This window comes from Neodiprion virginianus, chromosome 1 (genome assembly GCF_021901495.1).
Source record: "Neodiprion virginianus isolate iyNeoVirg1 chromosome 1, iyNeoVirg1.1, whole genome shotgun sequence".
NCBI classification, from domain to species: Eukaryota; Metazoa; Arthropoda; class Insecta; order Hymenoptera; family Diprionidae; genus Neodiprion; species Neodiprion virginianus.
Genome location: NC_060877.1, coordinates 23580027 through 23603259, shown reverse-complemented (window position 1 = coordinate 23603259; position 23233 = coordinate 23580027). Strand labels below are relative to the sequence as shown.

General features: G+C 42.0%; 1 protein-coding gene across 5 annotated transcripts in view; it reads left to right on the top strand.

Moving 5' to 3' along the window:
* Positions 1-23233, top strand: part of LOC124307472 (four and a half LIM domains protein 2) — a 141493-nt gene that overhangs the window by 36333 nt on the left and 81927 nt on the right. Inside the window, exons 1-2 of one of the 5 annotated variants that reach the window (XM_046769151.1) lie at positions 1639-3864; positions 11125-11214. In XM_046769151.1, coding sequence (XP_046625107.1) covers positions 1894-3864; positions 11125-11214 — 2061 coding nt within the window. In that variant the 5' untranslated portion in view covers positions 1639-1893. Of the gene's footprint in view, positions 1-1638; positions 3865-11124; positions 11215-23041; positions 23083-23233 lie in introns of those variants that run through there. The other 4 variants (XM_046769224.1, XM_046769177.1, XM_046769214.1 and 1 more) reach the window with 4 other exon arrangements.

Sequence of the window (23233 nt, the reverse complement as noted above, 5' to 3'; positions counted from 1 at the left end):
TGCACTGCGAAGAATCGATCTTTCGTGATTTCTTGACTGAGTGAGGTAAACATTTCTTGTCTTAATCATAGATGACTCTTGTCTCAGTGTGGGTGTAAATATCAAACCCACGTTCGAAGCTTTTGAAATTAATTCTACTGTCTAATTTTTCGTTCAGATGTAATTCGAGACTTGCGGATATTCAACAAATCAATTCATAGCAATTCAAAAAATCAAATCACTACACTCGTTATAATTTTGGTAAATGAAACGACTTAAATTCTGACGAAGATTTCAGTGATCTATACTTAACGAATTTTTTGGCCACAGCTATTACGTTATCAGACCTTCGATACGAAGCAAAATGTCAACGGTAATACAAATACCAACAATGATAATGACAACGACAGCGCTACCAGCAAAATTCCCGCGCGTCATTAAGTCACAGTCGTTACTTTCGTTTCTTTTTTCTCTTCGAACCGTTATTTTTGGTTAAAGTTCGGTACTTCTGGCGAAAACCTGTTAGTCTCACGTGTATAACCGTGAACACGGTAAATCTGCGCGTCCACCTATACGTGGAACACCTCTAACGCACGAATCGTACAGCGTAAAAATTGGCTGGAGATAAAAGAGCGTATATTTTGCAAAAGCCAGCGCCCGTTAAGATTCGTCCTCCGTATAAATCTGTCCAAGGACGGTCCTCAGGTAGGTAGGTTGATAGGTAGGTACTTCACCACCTGCGCACACCACGCTGCTTTCTCGCGTGGCCGCGAACCGGCCTCCTGCAGTTCGTCCGTCAGTCCGTCGTTCCCTCCCGCGTAGCGTTGGCTCAACACAGAGTCAGACGGGACTTGCAGCCTCCGGCCGACGATCGTTTCTCGTTCTTTGCCTTCCTCGTCGATTCCCGTTCATTGCCGTATAAATTCTGTGACAAGAAAAAACAAAAACAAAAAAAAAAGCAAAAAGCAAAAAACAAAAAACAAAAAAAACAACAACGGAAGGAACGTGAAATGTGAAAAAATTCACTCCTTAGACCCAGCGTATCGGTATGTCGCTGGTGTAAACGCGTTGTGCAAAAGTCACCCGGTCGTTAATTGTAAACGAAGATCGAACCATTTTCCCGCAATCGAGGATACCGAGACAAGTCTCGTACACCTCTCGCCTCCTGGACAACCCCGAAGCTCATTTTTGTTTGTGCGGTTTACAAATTAATGTGGCTTCTGTGAGAGCGTCAAATTTTTGATTAATAAACTTTATTCGACTGCCGCACCGTGTACAACCTTTCGTTCGAGCTGCGAGAGTATTATATTTTCGCGGCAAAACACCTATTTTAATCGATTTTTTTTTTACCTTTCATGTCTCTTCCTTCCATTTCTCTCCCTCTCTCTTTTCTACGGTCGTCTCTCTCTCTGTCTCTATCTCTATCTCTCTTACCGACGAGTGATAATTAAATTTGGTGATTCAGTGCGACTGGCCGAAGGAGTGAGGAGGCAAGATTCGACAGTCTATTTCGCGGTCGGAGCAACTGTAGTTGGTTCATAATTTGAGTCTCCGTGTCGGCGTGATGTTTGTTCAGTTATAAGCGAGCTTTCCTCTGTTTTCATTTGCAATTTTTTTTATTCATTTATTTTTTTTTTTTTTTTTTTTTTTTACACAAATCACGGTCTCCTCCCGTTGATTGTGACGAAGTGATCGAAGTTCCGGATAGCTGCGTGCTGTTTTTAGTTGTAGTATATATTTCGATATAGTAACAGTTTTTATGTGATTTAAGATAAATATTACAATCGTTAAAATTTATACTACGATTTTACCGCGTGTATAAATTTAGACTGTGTTGAGTGATGATCTGGTGATATTTGCTCGGGTTCGTTGATTCGTGGTGGAAAATCATCCAAGATTCCGTTCCTGGCAAAAATGACGTCCCGCCTTCGAGGCTCGGCGAAGGAGGAACCAAAACCGACGTCATTGCTCTCGTCGAAGTCTCGGACTTACTTCAGTTCCGGTTGGGAACCGAAAGAAAAGGCCGGCTTTGATGGTTCACGGAACAAAGTTTCCCGCAAGGATTCCCGAGGGAAATACGACGGTTTCCCAGAAAGGAGCGAGGCGAAGTACGACAAAGAAACAAACGGGTACGCATCACCGCCGGACGATGACGAGGATCCCGACCTTCTGTACAAAAGAAGTCGGGATCACTTTGGATCCTGGAACATCCATGACATCATCGGGGAAAGAGACGTGGGTCCAAAGGCGGACAGAAAGTCTCGGCTCGACTTGTTCAAGTCGAACGGAGTCGAGCAGAAGGAGAGAAAAAAGCTTTCAAACGGAAAGTCGAGGGTGAAGCACAGCTCCCCGGATCTCGAGGACGCCGGGGATGATCATCCCGTTGAGAGAAAATGGAGGGGAAAGAGTCGATCGCCTGATCTCGAGCGTGACAGGCACAAACTGAACAAGACGAACAACCTTCGTGACAATCCTCGACCACGTCGCGAAAGATCATCGATCAATTCACCAGATCGGCAGGATGACCGGGTAGGGGGGCATAGGCCTAGCCATCGAGCCCTGCTGAGAGAAATCGAAAATCTCGGGACCAGTCGAGGCGGTGAATCGCCCGAACGCTCGACCGAGAGAAGGTACGGCGGTAATCCGTCCCCGGAAAACAGGGACAACGATAAAATCAGGCAACTTATCAACAGGTTCAAAACCAACGAGATCCAGGAACCGCTTTGGGCTGGACGGAAGTCCGAGCAAGGTCAGAGGTCGCCGATCGGTCGGGAAAACGGCGCCAAGTTGTGTCAGGCAAAAGTCAGGTCATCCTCGAGGGAGAGGCACGACGAATGGCAAAATGGAGACAAGTATGAGGATGAGCAGGTGGAAGTTCCGAGCTTCAGATCTCTAGAACGAAGGAGCGGGACCAACGGTGATTACAGGGAATCGAACGATGCTGGTTTCCGGAAAAGGAGCGACACGTATAGCCTGGAACGTTCTGGACGTCAGAGGGCTCGGGAACAGGACGAGAAGCCCAAGGAATCGTCGGGGAAGAGGAGGAGCCACGTTTACTCCGGTTCACCGGAGAAGTTCGACGTCCAGATTCAGAGGTACGAGCGAGCGCTGCCTGGACCTCGAAAGGACCCGGAATTGGGGAGGAAGAATTCGCACTCCGGTAGGGAACGGGAGCCGGAAGTCAGGCGGCGGAGTTCCCTGAAGGTTAGGGATGAGCTGACGCAGAGCCAGGAGAGAAACGGGAGGCACACGCGACCTCTGACCCCGCCTGATGACAGGGATCTCAAATTCGAGGATGAGAGAAGATCCGCGACGTACAACGCGAAGGATTGGTACGAGTCGAACAAGCAATTCGGTGTAAAGTACCTACAGGAAAACAGCAAACTCAGGTCACCCGATCGCGTCAATTATGATCAGCACGAGGAGGAATACGTGCGACGAAACCGCAGTCCGATCAAGGAAACGTACAGCTTCGGAGAAGGCAGGGTCGGGGATCAGTCCGAGGATGATCAATTTCGCGAGAGGTTTGCCTCACCGCCTAGGATGGAAGCCGTTGAATCTACTCACGAACGTGGTCGCGGGGAGTTGAGGACCAGCAGGAAGTCGACCCGGAGTACGGTCGAAGTTGACAGAGGTCTTCAGCATCAGAATGGACGGAGAAACGAGCCGGTTACCATTAGGATTCGTAACCCGTCGGAGGACCATTACTCGAACGAGGGGCGATCGAAACGTGGCGCGCTCTTTACCGAGGAAACAAACAACGGCATCAGGAACAACCGGAGAAACGACAACGAGAACCACTCGCCGAAAAGGGGGGACATGGATAGATTGGATTGGACAAGCGCTAGCACACCTGCCAGAAAAATGTGGAGCTACAGAGAAGGGGTACGAGGATGAGTTGAAACTTTATTGTTTTTCTTGTTTTTTCGTTCCTTTTTCAACTTCAGTCAGCCTGTTGATCTCTGACATCTCGTAGGCCGCCACACAGTCCCGATCATGCTGGGTGTAAATGGAGGCGCACGATATTTATTAACATGCGCGATGATCGTGGGCCGAGCGAGTTTCTGCGCACGAGTGACCAGTTACTTATACACTATATTTTTCACACCTCACGTCACTTTCCGCAGCAGCAACGCGTCAAACAAAAAAAAAAAAAAAATGTAAAAAGAAACCACCGCCAAGATTTCGTTACATAAGATGCGGAGTTGCTTAATATACGTCACGTAAATGTCACCACACGCCTCCATATGCTTACTTACCATATATTGTGTAGGACTCCATAGGACACGTTGTTAGATACGATCTCTCCGTGTCGACGTGCGTCGCTTATGTGTTTCATAAAATTGGCCTTTGTACTCCTGCAAGCTCGGATTTGTCCAACCAATCGGCTAACGCGCTAACAATAGCTGTCAAAAAAGAGCACATTAAAAAAATACCCACTTTCATCATACCAAAACTCCGTTGTACGATGATCGGGACTCAAATCCGATCAACGCAACGACGTCCGGTCCATATCGATGAATTGCTTCGCGATACCGTTACTGATCATTCATTTATTTGCTCGTCACTGCCGTTATTCTTCTCACCTCTTCTCAGGCCTTCCGACTTTATACATTTCTATCGACGGACAAGGCTTGGGAGATTTCTTTGTGCCTCGTATATACGAATTTCTGTTCATTTGAAACAAGTTCGTTACGATTTTTCCTTTTTGAATCAGCTCAATACCTCTTTACATCCGCCGTCTCTTCGTTGGCTTGACTTTGCTTCCACGATGAAGATGCTGTCGCAGAATGTTGCCGATGCTTTCGTGTTGCGAGTTCGTTAACCTAGGTATGCGTCAATGTGAAAAGAAGTATGATAATTAGTAAGAATCATTTGCGATCGTTATTCAAGATGACTAAATATAGCCGGGTGCAGATATCAGCTAGTATTCCTCCCGGCTATTCAATATTTGGCTATACGCCACACGACCGACTCGCACACGTGGGCAGTGACCATATTTGCAAAGAGAAGGCCTGGTTCGCCTGTTGCTTCTATTGCCGTCGCTGCTGCAGCACGTAGGTATAACCAATGTAGGTATAACACGACACGTCCACAGATGCGCCTCCACGGATTTTCTCAAAATCCAAATCCATGGCAACGTACATAAACCTGGCCACGTTTCACAGTCGAACAGCAAAATGGAAAGTCATTGCTATAGCGGTGGCCACTTTGTTATTTCTTTTGAAAAGACAGACCAAGCTCACGTCGCACCATCGATGCATGTCTGAATCATTGTCAGTCTCGCTTACAGCCGGTTAATTACAACAAGCAGTCGCTTGTCGTGCATGCACACGAAACCGGATCGAATCTGCATATCGTTGAGTCGTGTGCACGCGGTCGTTGCTCGAGGTAGCCGAGTGGAGTTGGATCTAAATGAGGATCATTTGCAATTATCAGTTTTCCTATGAAGGTCCGAAGGTGCTCGAACACTTCGACGTCGTTCGGCGATGAAATATGCTCTATGCTTTGTGGTTTACAATTGTAAGTGACGGCGATGATCGTCTCGATTATTATCACGTATGCACATCGCAATTTCTACTTGTCCGCATTGTCACACTGAGCGGTTTATGCGTGATAAGTACACGAGTGCAACACGTCCCCCTGCCTACGAATACATTACAGAGATGACGATCGAAGCGGAAACCTTTCACCAGACGATTTTGTAAGGCAAAATTTAACGACGATTTTATAAATATACAACGTTCAATCTTTGCGGCTAGCTTTCATGACTATAAGCTGCTTATGCACCAAAGTTATATTGTTCTGAAAGTTATCCGTGTCGTTGAAACGCTGATTAGACACGCCGATCAAAACGGGTTGTTAGTAATCCTTCTACTCTCAGATTTTATAGCACAAGTTTCATTGTTCGTTTCTTCCATTTCCTTGACGAAAAATCAACATATCGAAATCTATGTGGCCATTCAATAGGCTGAAAGTCTAAATTATCATTACCGTAAGATGCCAATCAGATATCGCTTTGTGCTAATTCTGGAAATTTTAGACCCCCCTCCCCCCTCCACCCCTTCATGAAAATTGACAGTAACACTCATGAGAATTGGGTTCGAATCTATTCCGAAGACTCATGAACTTGATAGATCCCTATCTCATTCGATGCATACTTGAAATTGAATGGAACGAATTCCTATGATTGCGACTGAAACTTATCAATAGAGAGATTTAATTTTTTACGGTGTCTGGTTCGTGGTGATTCTGACCGCAATTTTCAAATAATTGTATTTAAGGTACTGTATCTACTCTTGCATCAACGCGTGTAAGTTTTGTACGAAAATTGTTCAGAATGTGCGTATTTGTGTATGACATTTGTACAGTTTGCCGTTAGCACAGTTTATTCGTTTAACACGAAATTCCTAATTTCACTTCTTCACCTCATTCTGATGAAAATAAATTTCTACCTCGACGGTCTGTGGTTTGAACTTTTTCGAAATGTCAGGTGAACATTAAAAAAAACCTTCGATACATGAACACGTTGCAGTATAACTTGTAGTTTTATAGCCACACGAGGAAAGCGATCTACTGTAATCTATGGCAATTTGGGCATCGCGATAGGTACCGAAAGATCAACAAATGTCGGTAGCTAGGTTGCAGTGGATATAAATGTACATGATGCACGTGATTCACATGCCATCAATTGGATATACGTGAGTAGTCGGTATACGTTCACCATGAGCTTCGAGCATGCGAAATCAATCGCACGATTTATAGTTGCACGATTAGTCTGCCGGAGACAAGTCTCTTTGTCGCAACGAAATTGGAGCATGTCTATCCAGCGATTGTGCAAGAAAGATTAATCTCACGGGTGATTGTAGGTACCTACACTCGCTTTTTTCTTTGTGTTTTTATTTTCCTATCCGGACAAGCAGCAGTGGTAGCAGCAGCAGCAACAGCAGCTGTAGGAGCAGGAGCAGTAGAAAGTAAAAGTTTGTTTGTACCACCGGACGTGATTCGATGTGTCATGGCACTGGACATTTTACGCCAATAATACGCGGCACTCGAATCGTTTCGCCTTGGAATCTCGGGGGGCTGTAAAAACACCCCTCGTACTTAACCTTATCGATAATATGCCAGGTATTGCACGCGTAATATTCGACGTAATGGTGCTTGCATTTTATGGTTTTTATACCTGCGGTCGGTTTATTTATAGATTTTATGCAAAGTGATCAGGCTGCTTCACGCTTTTTATTTTACACGCCACCGTTCGAATCGCACCAAGCGTGCACTTTTATCCCCTCGAGGAAGTATTGCACTCGTATGTACCGTCCATGACGTAGGCGTGACTTGGATCGAAGGAACCATTTGGATATTTTGTACCAAGTGTATTATGCAACTTGGGTTAGATTTTGGACTCGTCTGCTAGCAACAATATGTTCTCACTGAAATTGTCAATATCAGTGTAATCATGTACTCATGATATTGATTCCTTATTCTTAGTTCACCGTAGTTTGCATCATGTCATCATTGTACAAGCCAGCAGATTTTGACTGATTGACTGTACTGGCTTTTTAGTGTCATGATTTGAACCTTTATCTTTTTGCGTCAAACTATTTTGTCTGCATTGGAAACGGCAATTAAAACTCAAAGCGAGACATCACGGACAAGAATCTTGGCTTTTAGACTTCTGAAGCGCCGATTACTTTTTCCAACAGTTCATAAATTCCCTTTATCCAGAACATGGTTCTTCTTTGCTCCAAGTTCCTCCTACCCAGCGATGCAGAATTAAAAGGGGACCCAATGCTGCACTGAACAGGATACGCTTTACGTAGCTAGAACGTGTGAAATCCAACTTGGGAAAAAAGCATCGCAGGGTGTAGAATGAGCGTACTTATCTACGTAAGCAAAACATAGCTCATTGTATTCCATTTTACTGAGACACATTAAGTCTTTGAAACAAAGTGGTTGGTTTTGCCCACTATCCCCTGACTGTACCCTGTTATTGTATAAGTACTAGTTAAGCGTACCTGCGAACCAAGCAAGGCATATTCACAGCTCCGGTTGAACTGGTATTTCAAGGTTGTCTTCGACCGCTCTTACCGACGTCCTGCAGCAGATCGAAACGTTTTTCTTTCTCCGATCCCTATTTTCAATCCTTGTGTGTGATCCGAACCAGTCTATAATCTCGGTTCTAGTAGCTCGTACCCAGCAGCCACTTTTATCTTTACCCGCTCATGTCTCGCTTGTTTTCAAATTCCTTTTTTTACAACAGCGGAACGGATTTATGTCCATCCACTTTGCATCTCAGGTGAGATGACGTCACACGTCGAACCAGCTAAGGATCGCTATCCTCAGATGTGTCCCCTACCTTGAAACCTTGGTCATGTGCGTGTGTATGCTGTTGAGAACCTTGTGACGTCATTGCTATCTTTTTTTTCCGTCAAACGAAGTTGTAACGCTGGATTTATTCTACGAATCGCGATAATCTACAGCCGACGGTCAAAGAGTGACATTTATCTCGGAACAAACGTTCTGAACACGGTTTACTCGAATCTGCGGTTATTATTTCCTAAATCTCTGTCAAACGATTAATGATCAGTTTGATTTATGATGCGCAGATATGTTTTCAGTGGTCATCCTTCTGACGCATATTGATTCTACACGTTGACGCTGTTGTACCCTTGAGAATTGAGCGAAAATCAAATTATATAAGCGAATAACGTCACTCGGCGATCGAGTATTGGCTTTTCACAATTGGTACTCATTGACAGTCACTCTGTTCGCTTTGATTAAACAGCATAAACTGATTTTGGCTTTATCTCGCGACATCGAGCCAGCGTTCCCTAGTTCTATGCTAACTCTAATTAGCTCTATTATCCCCTGTAGAAATATTTTCATTACGTGAAACGAACAGCTCATTGTAGTCAATCTCTGAGTACCCGGAGAGCTGAATTCAACGAGTGATAAAATATCGGCGGTGAAAATAAGAGGCCGTATAATACACGGGATAAATAACAAGAAGCCCGTATAAAAACCGAATATAAAATGTGTTAAAAAGTAACGCAATAATTGAGCTCGTATTTATAATGTGACTCTTAACCAAGTTGCCATAAAACGGTTACCGTGATAATTATTGTCGTTCGCTTCACGCTTGAGGTGACTTGAACGATTGGCATTATAGCTTGTTACTTTACTCTACGTTATGCTGCGACAAGACCGCGGTTACATTAACGAAGCTGAAAGACCAACGTTGCGGTTCTGTGCTCTGCCGCCACATTGCGAAGATATCTTATTCTCTGAAAACGATTAATCCTCCAGCAGCTCACTATTTTAACTCAGCCCAAGGAGAAATTTCTCTCTGTCATTAAAAATAAATGTAGAAAAAAGAAACCGAAAAAAAAGGAAGGAAACAACTCGTAAGGGAACGCTGTCGCATATATGTTAGAGAGGGGAGCAAGAATTATGCGGAGGATTTTGCATCCACCCACGTACTTAAATACTGCCGTTTATAATCCTGATACTTTGTACATCCTGCGCATAAAGAGGATTACGCGTACGTACATATAAAACCTGGGCATCTTGGGATTATTATTCTGTAGAGAAATACCGGAAATTTTTCTTAAAAGTGTTCAAGTCAGCGCATTCATCTTTTTAACGTTCAAGCTTCGAGATCAATTCTCGCAATTTAAACAGTGTCAACGTGTCAACTGTTACGAACGTGTTCTTCATTATTTCATTTTCGCAATCTCTTGAAGCGCTTTCTTTCATTTGTACGTAACGTATTTAGAAAATATTTATTTTTCGAGAATAGAATTCAGTATCTCTTCGATGCGTTAATTTTTCAGCAACTTCAAGTATTCCGAATCTTCCTTGGAACAATTCAATAATGTTTGAAAATATGGTATAACGATATTCATAGTTAGTGGCAGATAACTAACTACTGGTCGCAGAAAATTCAAACGACTTCACTCCATGTGGCTGAAGTTACTGTAACGATGTTGAGGACAAATCGTCACTTCGAACCATTAAAACTGTATGAAATTTAGTAAACCATACTGAACCAAACATATCCATATTTTTCAAAAGCCAACTCCTTGAAAGTCATTCTGAAATTGTAAAATAATGAATAGCTTCCCGATGTTCGGTGACGTAAACGTTACTTACTTCGACCTCGGTTCACTCCTTACCTTGTAGCGATTGGGGAAGTGAGTGGAGTTGGTACGTTAAGATTCATGGAATTTTCTGGAAATTTAAAACCTCTACCGTGTAACCGCAGGGACATGCTGAAGTGTAACAAGATGTACGGGAACGCACGCATCCACCATCAAATGTCTGAACCGCTTGGACGGAGTTCAAGAATGCGAAGAGACCTGTGACTAATTTCTGAAGAGCTGTACATAATTTACTTTTGTCTAGGTCAGGAATCTGCTATATGTAGATACGCAGCGCTTGAGCTAAATATCCACACGCAATGCAATCTCGAATATTCTGAATCATCCTCCATGATGCATGCGTTCCGGACCTTCTTTTATGATAGTCTATTTGTGAGCTTCACGCGCAAGGCTCAAGTCTAATTATTGCAAGATCGAATAATCCTTAGGGTAAGCAGCAGAGAAGTAGGAAGGATGATATTTTCAGTTTTTCATATCGATGATCGTGTCTTTCATTCTGGTCCGTTTAACAAGTCGCTCGTTTCACGCATGGCGAAAGTGATCGAAACCAAACGATGAGTGATTTGGTGACTAAGAGACACGACTAAATTCGGTTGAGATTTAGGTAGAGGCGAAAAAAAGAAGAAACAAGGGGAAAAGAAACACTTGACATTGAGCCAAGACAGGTGGCAAGTAGCCCGAAACTCAATATTCCGAATGCCGTACGGAAATATATTTACTGTGTCAATTTTACCCAACGGTGATGATCAAAAAGTTGCGCAGACCAGCTGGTATATTATCAAGTTATACTTTTATACTTTTTGACAAGTGGTCGTTGTACGTTAATCCTTTCACTATTTCACAATTGGTGGAATAATGCAGGTATAACTGCAGGCAGTAAAACGAACGACATGTCTACGGTAGTTTCGTGCCGGCTACCGTCACCTAGCCTCGTGGCACATTCTATCTTCCGAATTTTAATGAAAAACTCTTTATCTTTTAGGGGGCGCAAATCACGGACATCGACAAGGGTCAACCTTGTTTAAAGTGCGAAGATGCTTGTTCCGGTTTTCTTCAGCATACTTGGAGGTGAGTCTTCATCTATTCGAACAATAAGTATAACTGTAGAATCGACTTATCATCGTTCGTCAGAGGTTAAATGTTACAACCAAACGTCACTCGGCCCGTTTCGATATCCTTGAAAGTTATCTGAATAAGGAAGGAAGTTGCGGGGAATCGAAAGAGGCCTCCGTAGTTACCCGATACGGCTGTCTTCCCTGCAACTTCCTGCTGTCAGTCATGAGAATTGAAGACTTCCGTGATCGGGAACTCTTCGTTGACCTAACCAATCGTACAGGTCAATGTCATTCCGAACAATGTTTTTTCCTCGTTCGGAACTGCTCGTCCTCAGAGATGCGGAGATCGAATCGCGCATCTCACTTGACGGATAAGTGACAGAAAGAGTCGGCAGGTAACAAACAGGCTTTCTGTAATAGCAAGCCTTTAACCAGAATTGTAGAATCGGTAATAATGCAGGGAAAAAACTTTTTAATGTACAGTGTACGCACCAGTCAATCCTTCTTTCCATGAATAACCACAAGGGTCGATATATTATGTGATTAATTCGGACTTCCCGGAGAACGATTCTGCTTTGTACGTTTTATCGCTAAATCCTTACTGCCGATGAGCTTAAATCTCAAATTTTGCCGACGGTGACGTGTAGAATGTCTCGTCGCGGACGCAAGCGACGCCTGCAGTGCCTGCAACCCAACTGACATTGGCGTGTTGTGCGACAGGCGTTTCTCAGATACAACATGCATACGTGTTACGTTGGGTTCGACGTCGAGTGGTCTCCGCTGGTGGGAAACGGCTTGGAAATATTACACGTACCTCGGTAAATAGGTGTATAATTAAGTTCATACCTACGTAATCTGGAAATTTCATCCTACCGAGGTGTTTTACCGCAAAATTTACGGTTAGAAATCTGCTGGTGCAGCTGAGACGTTCGTTGCAGGCAATCATAGCGGCTCCGGGAAATAGGCGAATGAAGTGTTGAATCATGCTGTGATGCTGCAGGAACTGCTGCGAGAAGCGAGAGGCATTGCGGCATCTTCATCTAACCTACACTACTCGTACACCACAACTTAATAATGGTAAAATACAAGACGGGGAGATCATTTACGGAATCATGCGATGCAACACCAGCAGATATTACACCGCACTGTAATAATATCAGGCGAGTTCAACAGTCTGTTAGATCTAGGGCATTTTTGCGAAAACATTAACTATGCATTTCTATGGAAAGCATGCACATGATTTCTTTTTGTGGTTAGGTATTACTTTTGCTTTCTTCTTTATCAACAAGCTGCGATTAGGTATACATGTCGAAGACTTTCAAACAAGCAATGATAGTTATCTTTTGTTCATCATTGAAAATACGTGAATATCAGTTCGAAAATCGTAGGAGGAAAGGAGATTATTCAAAACGTGAAGAAGGAAGAATTATTGCAGCTGTTGCGTGGCTGTCTCCGTACCGTCGTTATAAGCTTAATTTCCTTCTCTAGTTTCACTTCATGTTCTCGTATGTATAAAATGTTTCACCGTAGGTTATAACCGGCTTCTGGCTTTCCAGGTTTCGACGAAAAAAAGAAACAACGAAAACAAAGTGTAATAAAAAAGGGAGCATAACGGATTAAGCTGTGAACATTGAAACACTCTCACTGTCGATTAATCGTATGCAAGAACGTTAATTGAATTCAATCAACTCATTTCCAGTACAGTGCTCTCTGATACTCCGAAATCCCCAACTGGACATACGAGCTTAACCAACAACGAGAGTGTCAGACCTCGGGATCACGGATTTTGCTGAAACTTTTAGGGGTGTTTTTTTACACCAAAATATAGAGCTTCTCGTGTGTAGCTTCATCCATCGGACCTCTTTTCTCTCGGGTCAACATTGACTAAATTGGCAGTACGATGAATGAAATTCCGCAATAAACGAAACCTGTTGTAGACTTTTTCCTTAAATATCAATTTTTCTTGTCCTCTGTTTCAGTCTTGGTGATAGGTTCTTACTTTAAACTGTGAATTTCCGACAACCCGATCTGTCGTAAATTAAGCAAAGTAAGGCCCAATGGATAAATTCAACCATGAGAAGTTCCAACCATTGGGCTAAAGAAACACCCCTGGAAGTTTCAGCAAAATCCATGATCTGGAGGTCTGATACTTTCCTCGCACTTGTACGCAAATCCACCATAACGGTAGAAAGTGTAGATACGTCAAAAATAGATTCGCCTCGTGTATCAAGCGAGGCAATTCGTCGTACCATTCGATGGATCGTAACTTGTAACCTCCGTTGATTCGTTTCAAAGATTGCTGCGTTGACCGATTTGCAGCAGCTGTTTGCGCCATGTTTCATTTTCACTTCGTATCGGCGCCCGACTGGACAATTGAGCGGTGTTAATAAGGATGCGGTAAATTCAACTGCTGTGCAGAGTTACTTCGCTGCTGCATCGTGTGTAAGCATTACCGCAAACTATGTTCAATTGGAACGTTTGTCACCGAGCGCAAACCGTTGTTGTTCTCTTTGCCAGAGTAGAAAAAAAAATAAAAAATTGCGCACTTCGTTGGTACAGCTTTCTTCCTGTACCACGGATGCTGGTTAAATTCAGACGTGGGGCTGTAAATTTACGACGTCACATCTCGAGCCGTGACGAATTTCAGAGGGATTTGAAGCGGGGGCTCCGAAACGCCTGACTTTACCGCTAGACAAAATTTATATCATAATTTTCTGCCCAGTTGCGCATTTGGCAGGTTAGAGCATACCTCATCTACTTTCTAGACGCCGGACTGCAATCCGCATAATCTCGCGTAGTAGTGGCTATTTGAATAATTCTAACAGGAGTAATTTGTTAGCCTGAGAAAGCTAGAGACCGTCCAAATTTTTTTATTACGTTCGATGTGTGTTTATCGAACCTTTTTGATAGTTGATATTTCCTTTTGCGTACAATAATTTAGCTAGTATCAATATGCATTGACCATAAACTAATTTTAATCATGTAATTGTTCATTTGCTGGTTGAATAATTTTTTTATGCTCAAACGTTAGGAAATTTTGATTAATCTTATCGATTAATTGTTTAGAATTTTTGGTGACAAGTGAGATTCAGAGTAGGTGCAGATTTTCTGGCGAATCATTGCTGAATAATTAGAGCGATTCCTAAGTCAAGTAAATCCATCCAAGTACAGAGTCTGTTTATAAGACGGAATGTCTCGTGGTCGAATTCAGTCAAAGAGCTATTGTTACAAGAAATTAGGTCAACTCGGTGCTTAGATTTCAGACACTTTGGTCTTTAGCTGTTTAGACGAATTTCCTTAGGGACCAAATGTACTTGTAAATATTTTCACACGTCGGTATTCAGTTGTAACAATTGTAGCCAAATTGAAATTTACAAGTCGTGGAAATTTCGTTAAAAGGAAATGATCAATCCAGAATACTTTCTGCAACGTCAAAGAACTCTATCATGTACATCTGAAAATGGTCTGGATTTCAACAATTAGAAACGAAAACATGGAAAATCCGCGCAGCGGTTGACTTGATTTTATACAACTGACTTTTTCTTTGACTAAAGAATTTGATGTCGATACGGATAAAGAATTGAAAATATCTCGTTTGCGCATGATTACTGTGTTAAAAAAATTTCCGACGACTTACAACCGAGTAGCTGTAATTCAACTGATGTGCCAAAAGGTCGTATTTTTTTTTTTTTTTTGTTTTTGTCCCAATACTCCTGCTCCTCTTTGACGTCTATACATACACTCCTTGACTTGGCAGTCGACCGTTTAAACCACTCTTTTTAAATCGACCACTTCTCTTTCGTCGACTCCAGTGAAACCACGTGCTCGGTATTTATAGTTTTACAGCATGCTATTTAGCTGACTGAAATCAGACCACATCGCCGCAACGACACCGAATCGTATACGAATTTATGTACCTATACCTATAACAATATAAAATCAGCTGAACCGCAACGAGATTCTGAGTTGCGATTGAAACGCGATATCAATTTTTATATTTTCCGCGTAAGTTAACGTCCGGCTGACGTTTGTTTAGACATTTGCCGGCTTTCCGTTCAGTCACGTTTGGCAGACGAGTTGTATCAATCGGTTTTTATTAAAAAATTTATTTTCCGTTACATCCTGTTCGACTTTCGTTTTATTTTGAAAACCGTTTGAATCGTAGCGACAATTTGGCACCAGCTGCGAAATATGTATCACAATAACGTACACAGGTATGCCTGAGCGAATTTACCAACGTATTATTTCCGTGACAATTAGTAGTACCGAGGGTGCGGAATAATTTTCACGCATCTTTTAACTCCTATTTTAATTTTCTATTTCCGTTTTTCAATCAGGCTATTTGCGAACGCGTGCGAATCCCGCGTTTCGCTCGCCAAACTTTAAATTCTAGAAGCAGCGGTCAGGTCCAGTTTATTTCGGACTGTTGGGCGGTGCGCACAGGTTGTAAGGGTGCGTGGAAAATGCGTTACGCACCGTGAGGTAAGCTGTCACGAACACACGAGTTATACTTTTTCACGTCAACAGTTTGCGCGAATCCGTAGTTTCCAGTATAAACGTTGCTGAAGTTTGGTTGAAAAGTTATTAACTGACATATGTGAGGCTAGAGGAATAACTGCACAAGTTCTGGTTGAGGTGTTCGGAAAAGAGCAAGAGAACAACAGGCGACGAGTGATATGGAGTCATACCATAAACGCGAAACGACGGTGTATTGACGAAATGCCGATCCATCAGCGAAGCTGTTAGAGCTAATTGCTCGGTGGGTAAACATTCGGTCATGTAAACAGTATCGAGTGACCTCGTCGACTTATCCAATTAAGGACCTTTCATACAATCACACTGGATCCCTTATCCGAGCGTGTATTGGAAGATTGCTCTAGGAAAGCACGGTATCGACACTTACACTTTAAACTCGTGAGAAAAATTGACGACGAGGTTGAAAGTAGCAGCCGGAATTAGCAGCCAAACGTTCCAATGTTCATTCGAACAAGGATGTAAAGTCCGAAAATGAAAATTTTGTGAAATATGTACTTTGAATTATGAGGATAAAACTGAACTGCATTTTTTATATTTCCAAAAAGCTTAACACGTTTGCCCGGTAACTCTGGCTGCAAGCTTCAGCTTCGTGAATTGACGGGGCAAAAGCATTTCTCGATGGGATGGAAAGTAGATAAAGCCACGCGTCGATCAAGCGTCTACGGTACAAGGGTCAAAGAGCGAACTGTAGCGACTTTCACCAACCTTATTAGCCTGTTGTGTGCGTTTGAATTGAATATGACACAAAGCGCCAATCAGCGTGACTCGTCACTGAACGACAGGATTTGATCGAATTCAGGAACGTTTGAACCCTTAAAGAGTACGTACGTGTATGTTTAAAGGGCTGAGTTGTCAGAAAGCTCAGATCGGGTTATTAATGTAAGAGACACTCGTTCCAAGTTGTAAGTGTCTTAAAGAACAACATCAATTGTTACTAGAGTCTTGGGTCGTTTGGCATTAAACTAGTGAGTTCAAAGAAAAATGACACAGTAGCCAATTGGAACAGATCAACGTTTCAGGAATTCCCGTACAGTGATCCTTCGCTGCAGATGTTCTTACTTTGACGGTAAATTATCTCAGCAGTTATAAAGCGTTTGGTAGATCACGTTCGCCACGTGGTCAGATACTGGAATAAAAGTGTAAAACCTACAAGTTGCTAGAAAACGTGTAATATCGAAAAACACCCATTCACTCTAACGCAATTATACCGTTAATGGACGAATTTTAATTCCGGGGTCATTTACCTCACATCCTCGTTAAAAGTTGGCTTAACGAAGCTTTCCATCAATTAGCGGAGGTCTGTGCGCATTTGGTCGATGGGCGAGAGGGATGAGAGGGATGATAACACTTGCAGTCATCGCTGTTTAGATATTCCCGGGTAAAGTCTTGCACCTTGTGCTTTTTACTTGCCGTTTCTACAAGCTCGTTGAGAAAAATTACGATGGAGAGTGAAAAAAATTAGTAACAGTCCCAGCCTTTCAGTCAGTTATGCAGTGAGTAAACAGAGGCCATTCCTTGAGGGAGGCCACTCTGCCGGTATCATCCTCGTCTTTTCGTTCATTCTACGATATTTTCTACAAGACAGCCTCTGCCGTGTTCTTTTAAATTTCTTCTCCATTCCATAGAACCCTGCTCTCACCGCTCTTCCCACAACAACTCTTTGTCCGAGTCCGACGACGTCTGAAAAGTCGAGTAAACCGACGACAGTTCGGAACGGTGCCCACCACCTGTGCCCTGCTAATCTAATTAGCGTTTTTAGAAATTATATTTCCGAGTCCCGCCTAAATAAAGAATCTTCACTCTACATTCAGAAAATACGTTTGTTTGAGTTTGCCCGAAACAAATATATTCCATTCGAATATGAACCTATAATTAGATAATTTATTTACCCCGAGCTTGCGAACTTGAAATTTATTCACCATCAAATGAAATTTCATTCGATCAAATAAACTTTTGTTTCGAGTGAATAAATTCTTCATAATAGTATTCGTATTTAAATAAAATCTTATTTTTGGTTTGTATCTAGTGGGATTGTATATAAACTTTCCTCTTGCATACTTTTCTGCTATTACATCGTACACACGCATTGAGTTATACCGATACAATCGAATTCGTTGTCGGTTAAAAATAACGATTAAAATACCCGAAGAGCTAAACATCGTGAGGTTTTCTTTGATAAAACTACATACATTTACGGCCAGTCATATCTTGTTATACTCTCACTTTAAAGCCCGTCAGACGATTTCCGGTGGATCAGACATTCCTCGATTCAAACCGAGAGATCGTTGCTCTTGAATGACTGTAAACTTTTCCGCGCGGTGAACCTTGATGAACGGAAATCAGCGCGCGCAAGCCCGAAGGTTTCGAGTCAAGTTTATCAACACTAAACACCGTGAAGACGGTTTGGAACCGACGCGCCGATCTCGTGCAAAACGCCTTTTTTCACCGCACCGCGTGTCCCTCATTATTATCACGACCGCGGTTTTCCCGAAGCATCTCTTTCCTCGTCAAGGTAAAAAACGCCTCGAGGGCTTATCGTCAAAGAATCACACCTCACAGGAGAACGCAAGTAAGTGCGCGCCATTTTGCATGTGTTCGATTCTAAACGTATCTGTCATCCTACGTAGCGACCACCTAACACTCCCATTTTACACCGTTCCAAGTTCCAAGCGAGATGCGAACGCCTGAGTCATTCCGTGCCATACGTCTATGCTAGGTACTAATTCTCTGACTTCGATTCTAGTCGCTGAGTTAAATACTTACTCCGGAGAGCGTCTCGGTTTGTGCTCGGCAAACGCTCGTTCTGCGTGCAGTTGCGGTTTCTTGGAAGAGTCTCAACGTCGCGACGCGTTTTATTGCTCGAAGAAAAAAAGAAAGAAAGAAAAAAAAAACCGTTTGTTTCTCACACTCGCAGTGTCGTCAAAAATTATCGTCTGGTTCCACCGCGTCGAGTGAAAGCTTTTTCGAGGGTAATGGGTCTGTTACGGTGACGTGGTGACTAATCGATATTGTTTCAATGGAGACGAAACTGATATCCGGTATTTTGACAACTCAATTTACCTGAAAGAATAATAAGAATGGTAGTTTGAATGCTTCGTAAATTTTTTTTCCGACGTATGACGTACCTAGGATTAAAATAACGTCATGACTTTAAATTGGACTCTACATGCGTAGAGTACTTTGTATGTTTGTTTATCATTTTTTTTTTTCTCGGGAACACTTTAGTCAACAGCTCGGTATTTATTTATTTTATACCGTGACTGCAGCTGTAGAGAGTTGCGCATCTTGCTGTGACAACTTACAGTAATCCTTCGTTTTTTTTTTTTTTAAAGTAGGTACCGAGTTAAACGTTACGTGTGGTTTAAAATGTGTGCAGCAATAGGAATGTCCAATTTTATAAGTGATTTAGAATCGTGCGGTGGTTAAAGATCATCCTCCTAAACGCTTACGACGAATCAAACTAGGAGAGAAAAATTAAAACGTATAAACATAAAACATTGTTGAAACGGGTGAAGTAGCGGTGTGTATGCGATAAGATAAATGTTAATTTTGCGTAAACTGTAGAGCAAGTTCAATATTCATTGGCGGTGTAAAATATCGGTGCGATTCATCAAGCCGGACCACTTTTCAAGCTTATCCTGCGATCTGGACGCTGTTCTTTTATTGTGGAGGAGGTAGACTCGATTGCTTCATGGGTCCGAGACCAGACCGTAACCGTAAGCCAGTCTGAAAGCGTACCTGTGGGAATAGGAAATTCTTTTACTTGCATATTTTTGAAAATAACTGGTCGGTGTTGACTCCTGGAGTTCTCATTCTCAAGATTCTATTTTCGAGCCAGTGTTTTTAGACACTGTAAACAATAGTTTATGACTGACACTGCGATAAAAAGGAGAGAAGTAGGTAGATTCTTACCAACACAATGTGCTACGCGCACCCGGGTATCTAAATTTTCTTAACATCGACGCGTGACGCATGATTGAGGAGGAGGGAATGTGTATCTTGTATTTTTATGTTCAGTTATATAATACGTACCGTCTATTCAATTCTTGTTTTTCAATGCTGGTGCGCTGACGATGAGTCGAAACGGAATTACAAACGAGAGGAATTTTCATATTGAAATGCTTCTGAAACGTCGACGAGATAAAGAATCGATAAAATATTCATGAACTTCGACGAAAGTCAACCAACGGTCAAAATTTAATTCCTGGTGGTAGGTAAGTACTAAGCAGACACGAAACGCCCACGTTTCACAGATGAGATCATCGTTACTGTTCAAGGTCTTACTCATCTCTAATTCGTGCTTTTTAATCATCGGTGAAAGAGGGAAGCTAACGGAGCATAAAGGGGATGCGTAAAGTTTATCGGCAAAGTTATAATTCTCTTATAATGCGAAGTCCAGTGTGTAGGACGAAAAAATTCTATCTCTGTACGAACGTGTCCGAAAGAACATCGGAGTCCAATCGTGAATCCAGACAGCGTTGAGTTGTTGCTAGGAAAGTGAAACAGCTTTATTCAAGTTCGGACATTGATCGCCAATTTTTACTGCATTACCGTAACGAAGTATAACGTTAACTTGCAGTTTATCGCTGTTGTATGTTATAACTCGTAACCCAGTACTTCAGCTCTCGTAATTTGCTAATCGTGAGCTTTCGGCAAAAATTCGGAGATAAGACTGTGAAGATAGTCGTGGGAAAAATGATGTCGCACAACGAAACGTGAAAACGTGTCTTAGAAATTTTTCTATCAACATTCCGAACGTTTGCAGGAATACCACTCGTACGATGAAAATCAAATCCAATACAAAAAAAAAAAAGAGCTTGCACTTGAATAATTTAATTTTAATAATGATGCACAGTTGAAACATGTCGAGATCACGACGAATCGGTGTTTTGTAAAACAATTTTAAAACGGGATTTCGTATCGTGTGCGAGATAAAAAAAAAAAGTACAGAATAAACACCGCGAAAAGATTTCTTTAACAACGAGGAATGTCAGTGACGGCATTTATTCGCTTGGAATGTACGACACGAGGTCGTTGCGGCGCCGTCAATTAACTTTTAATTAATAAATAACTCGATACACGTTCCAGAAGAAACCTTACCCAGTTAATTAAGGTGAACACGTCCGTTTCGGTGGTTTGAAATTGGAACGCTTTCCTATCCTCTGAAAAAAAAAATGTCACATGTCAGTAAAGCTCAGAGGAAAGAGTCAAAAGCACATTCTTAAATGTCGATTATTTTCGTTGTAGAAAGTTATAGTAAATCGTTTCGATTTCGCGCTCTCAAGATGAATCGTGCCCCCTTAACTCGAATTTATTACTCCTCCGGTTATTACATCCAACCACCTGTTTGGTGCCTCAATACTGAAACATCAGCAAGCGCGTGTGTAAGTCGTAAAAGAAAAAAAAACAGAAACACTTCCTAGAGAAACCGACGAGGAAGCCAGATTGATTTTGTTATTGGTATTTTCTTTTTTTTTTATTATTTTTTTATTCATTTTCATTTGGTTGATAGATAAACAAATACTGTATTCGTAAGCACGTTCTCACTAAACTCGGATTCTCTTGATAAAATTATTACCCCAAGTATCGAAGCCCCATCGTGACTTATGGAATGTGAAACCAAAAGTGAAGTCGTCGACTTCGGTTCGCCAGTTTCCGAAGAAAGACACTTTATCGAATATATGCTTTCACGGAATAGTTTTAGCGGTTATAATATTGTCTACCTACGTATAAATATTGTACCTATACGTATAACTTGGCTAGTGTCGAGTTAGAAATCTGGAGCAGCTGTCAACTCGGTGAGGAATTGTAACGCTAATCTATTTTGTCTGAAAACAAAACCGAGGAATCTATGCAGGCTGCGTTTAGTATACCGTTGACAAATTGAGGTATCTAAGAAGCACGGAATATAACAAGATGTCAAATTCGTTCGGACCGCAAAATCACGTGAGACAACGAGGCTGCATTGAGAAACGTTTCATTTGTTACGGTAACTGGAAAAATTCAGTCAAACGGGTATCGTTAAAACAACTGTTTGAATATTGTTGGAATTACGAAAAACGAGGTACGCGTAAACATTTTGCGATATCGTTGATCCTTTTTTGGTAATTGCAACGCAAAATCAGTTTGTGAGGTTTACTATACTTTTTTAGTTAAATAAGGCTTTAACGTCAATTTATCGTTGCGCAGGCATTAAATTTTCGCAACAGTTACAAGAAAATATGGTAACAGTGATCGTAATGAGAAAGAATAGTAACGGATACTAGAATTTCCGGTAACAGCTAGAAAACTAATTTTCATTTTCTATCTAGAACTATATTTTTGGATTGTAGTAAAAAATGAAAATAGTTGAGGACCGAGCGGTAACCGGAACTAAAAATTTCTCTCAGTACGTAGCTCACTGTTATAAATGTTCGCAAATTTACTACACATAAGAGAATAAAACTTCCATTACAATTTTAGTAAATTTCCAAGAAACATTTTTGGTAACGTTAACGTAATGACAAATCGGGAGAAACATTGATTGTTGGCTAATTTTAGGATCACTTTCAAGAAGTTAGCTTCTCAGAATCAGTGTATATTTTGTTTATAGCGGTTTACTAAATTTCGGAAAAGTTACAAAGATGCGAATCAGCAGTTTTTCCCAAACATGTATCGTTACAGTAACGTTGCTAACTTCGTTCTCATTTCAGATACGCATCTGAGTAACGCCAGTCACTCGTAATCCGGCCAATTTGCCGTCTTCAAGATACGCAAACTCTCGAAAGGCATCAAATTGAAGTTATCGCGTCCTGTACTTGAGCTTCCGTCGTTCAAAGACACGCGCGATTCAATTAGCTTCAGGTGCATTCTGCGTTCGTTCTAAGATAGACTCGTGGCCGTGATTCCATGCTCGCTGCGGCAAGCCTTGCCTCTTTGTTATCGGATTTTAAGTACATCTTTGAGTGGTTCGTTATTTTTGACTATAACGCCGTCGGTCCGTTGCTCCAGTCTCGCACGAGTTGTCGCCTTCGCGGTCTTCAGACTGAGCTTCGGTGCTCACGCGTGTGCGGATATTTCATCTCGATGTTTTTCTTACGTGTTTTTTGAAACGTGACGATGCTTGGTCTCGGGAATCGGTAACCTTATACACCCAACGTGCCTGCCCGGTCAACTTTTTAATCGAGTCCAAGTACGCTCATTTTCATTTCTTCTCTCGGACATTTCTGCGCCAAACGACAATCCAAGGTGTGTAGGATAATATCGGGGATGACTACGGTCAGGAAAAAGGTGGAGGGTCTATCGGAGAATAGGAGAATTAGTTCTTCTTTTCATCCGCGGGATATGCAGTTGGACAAATTTTTCTCAAGGTAAAAATCTAACGAACATACGATATGCACGATGTGTTACATTGTTTGCAGTCTGGTCGAAAGACGGTTCGGTTAAGTGTGACGCTAAAAACATTTCACAGACGTCGACGTCATTTTGATGTCAAAAAAAGGACCCATATTGTTGTGCATT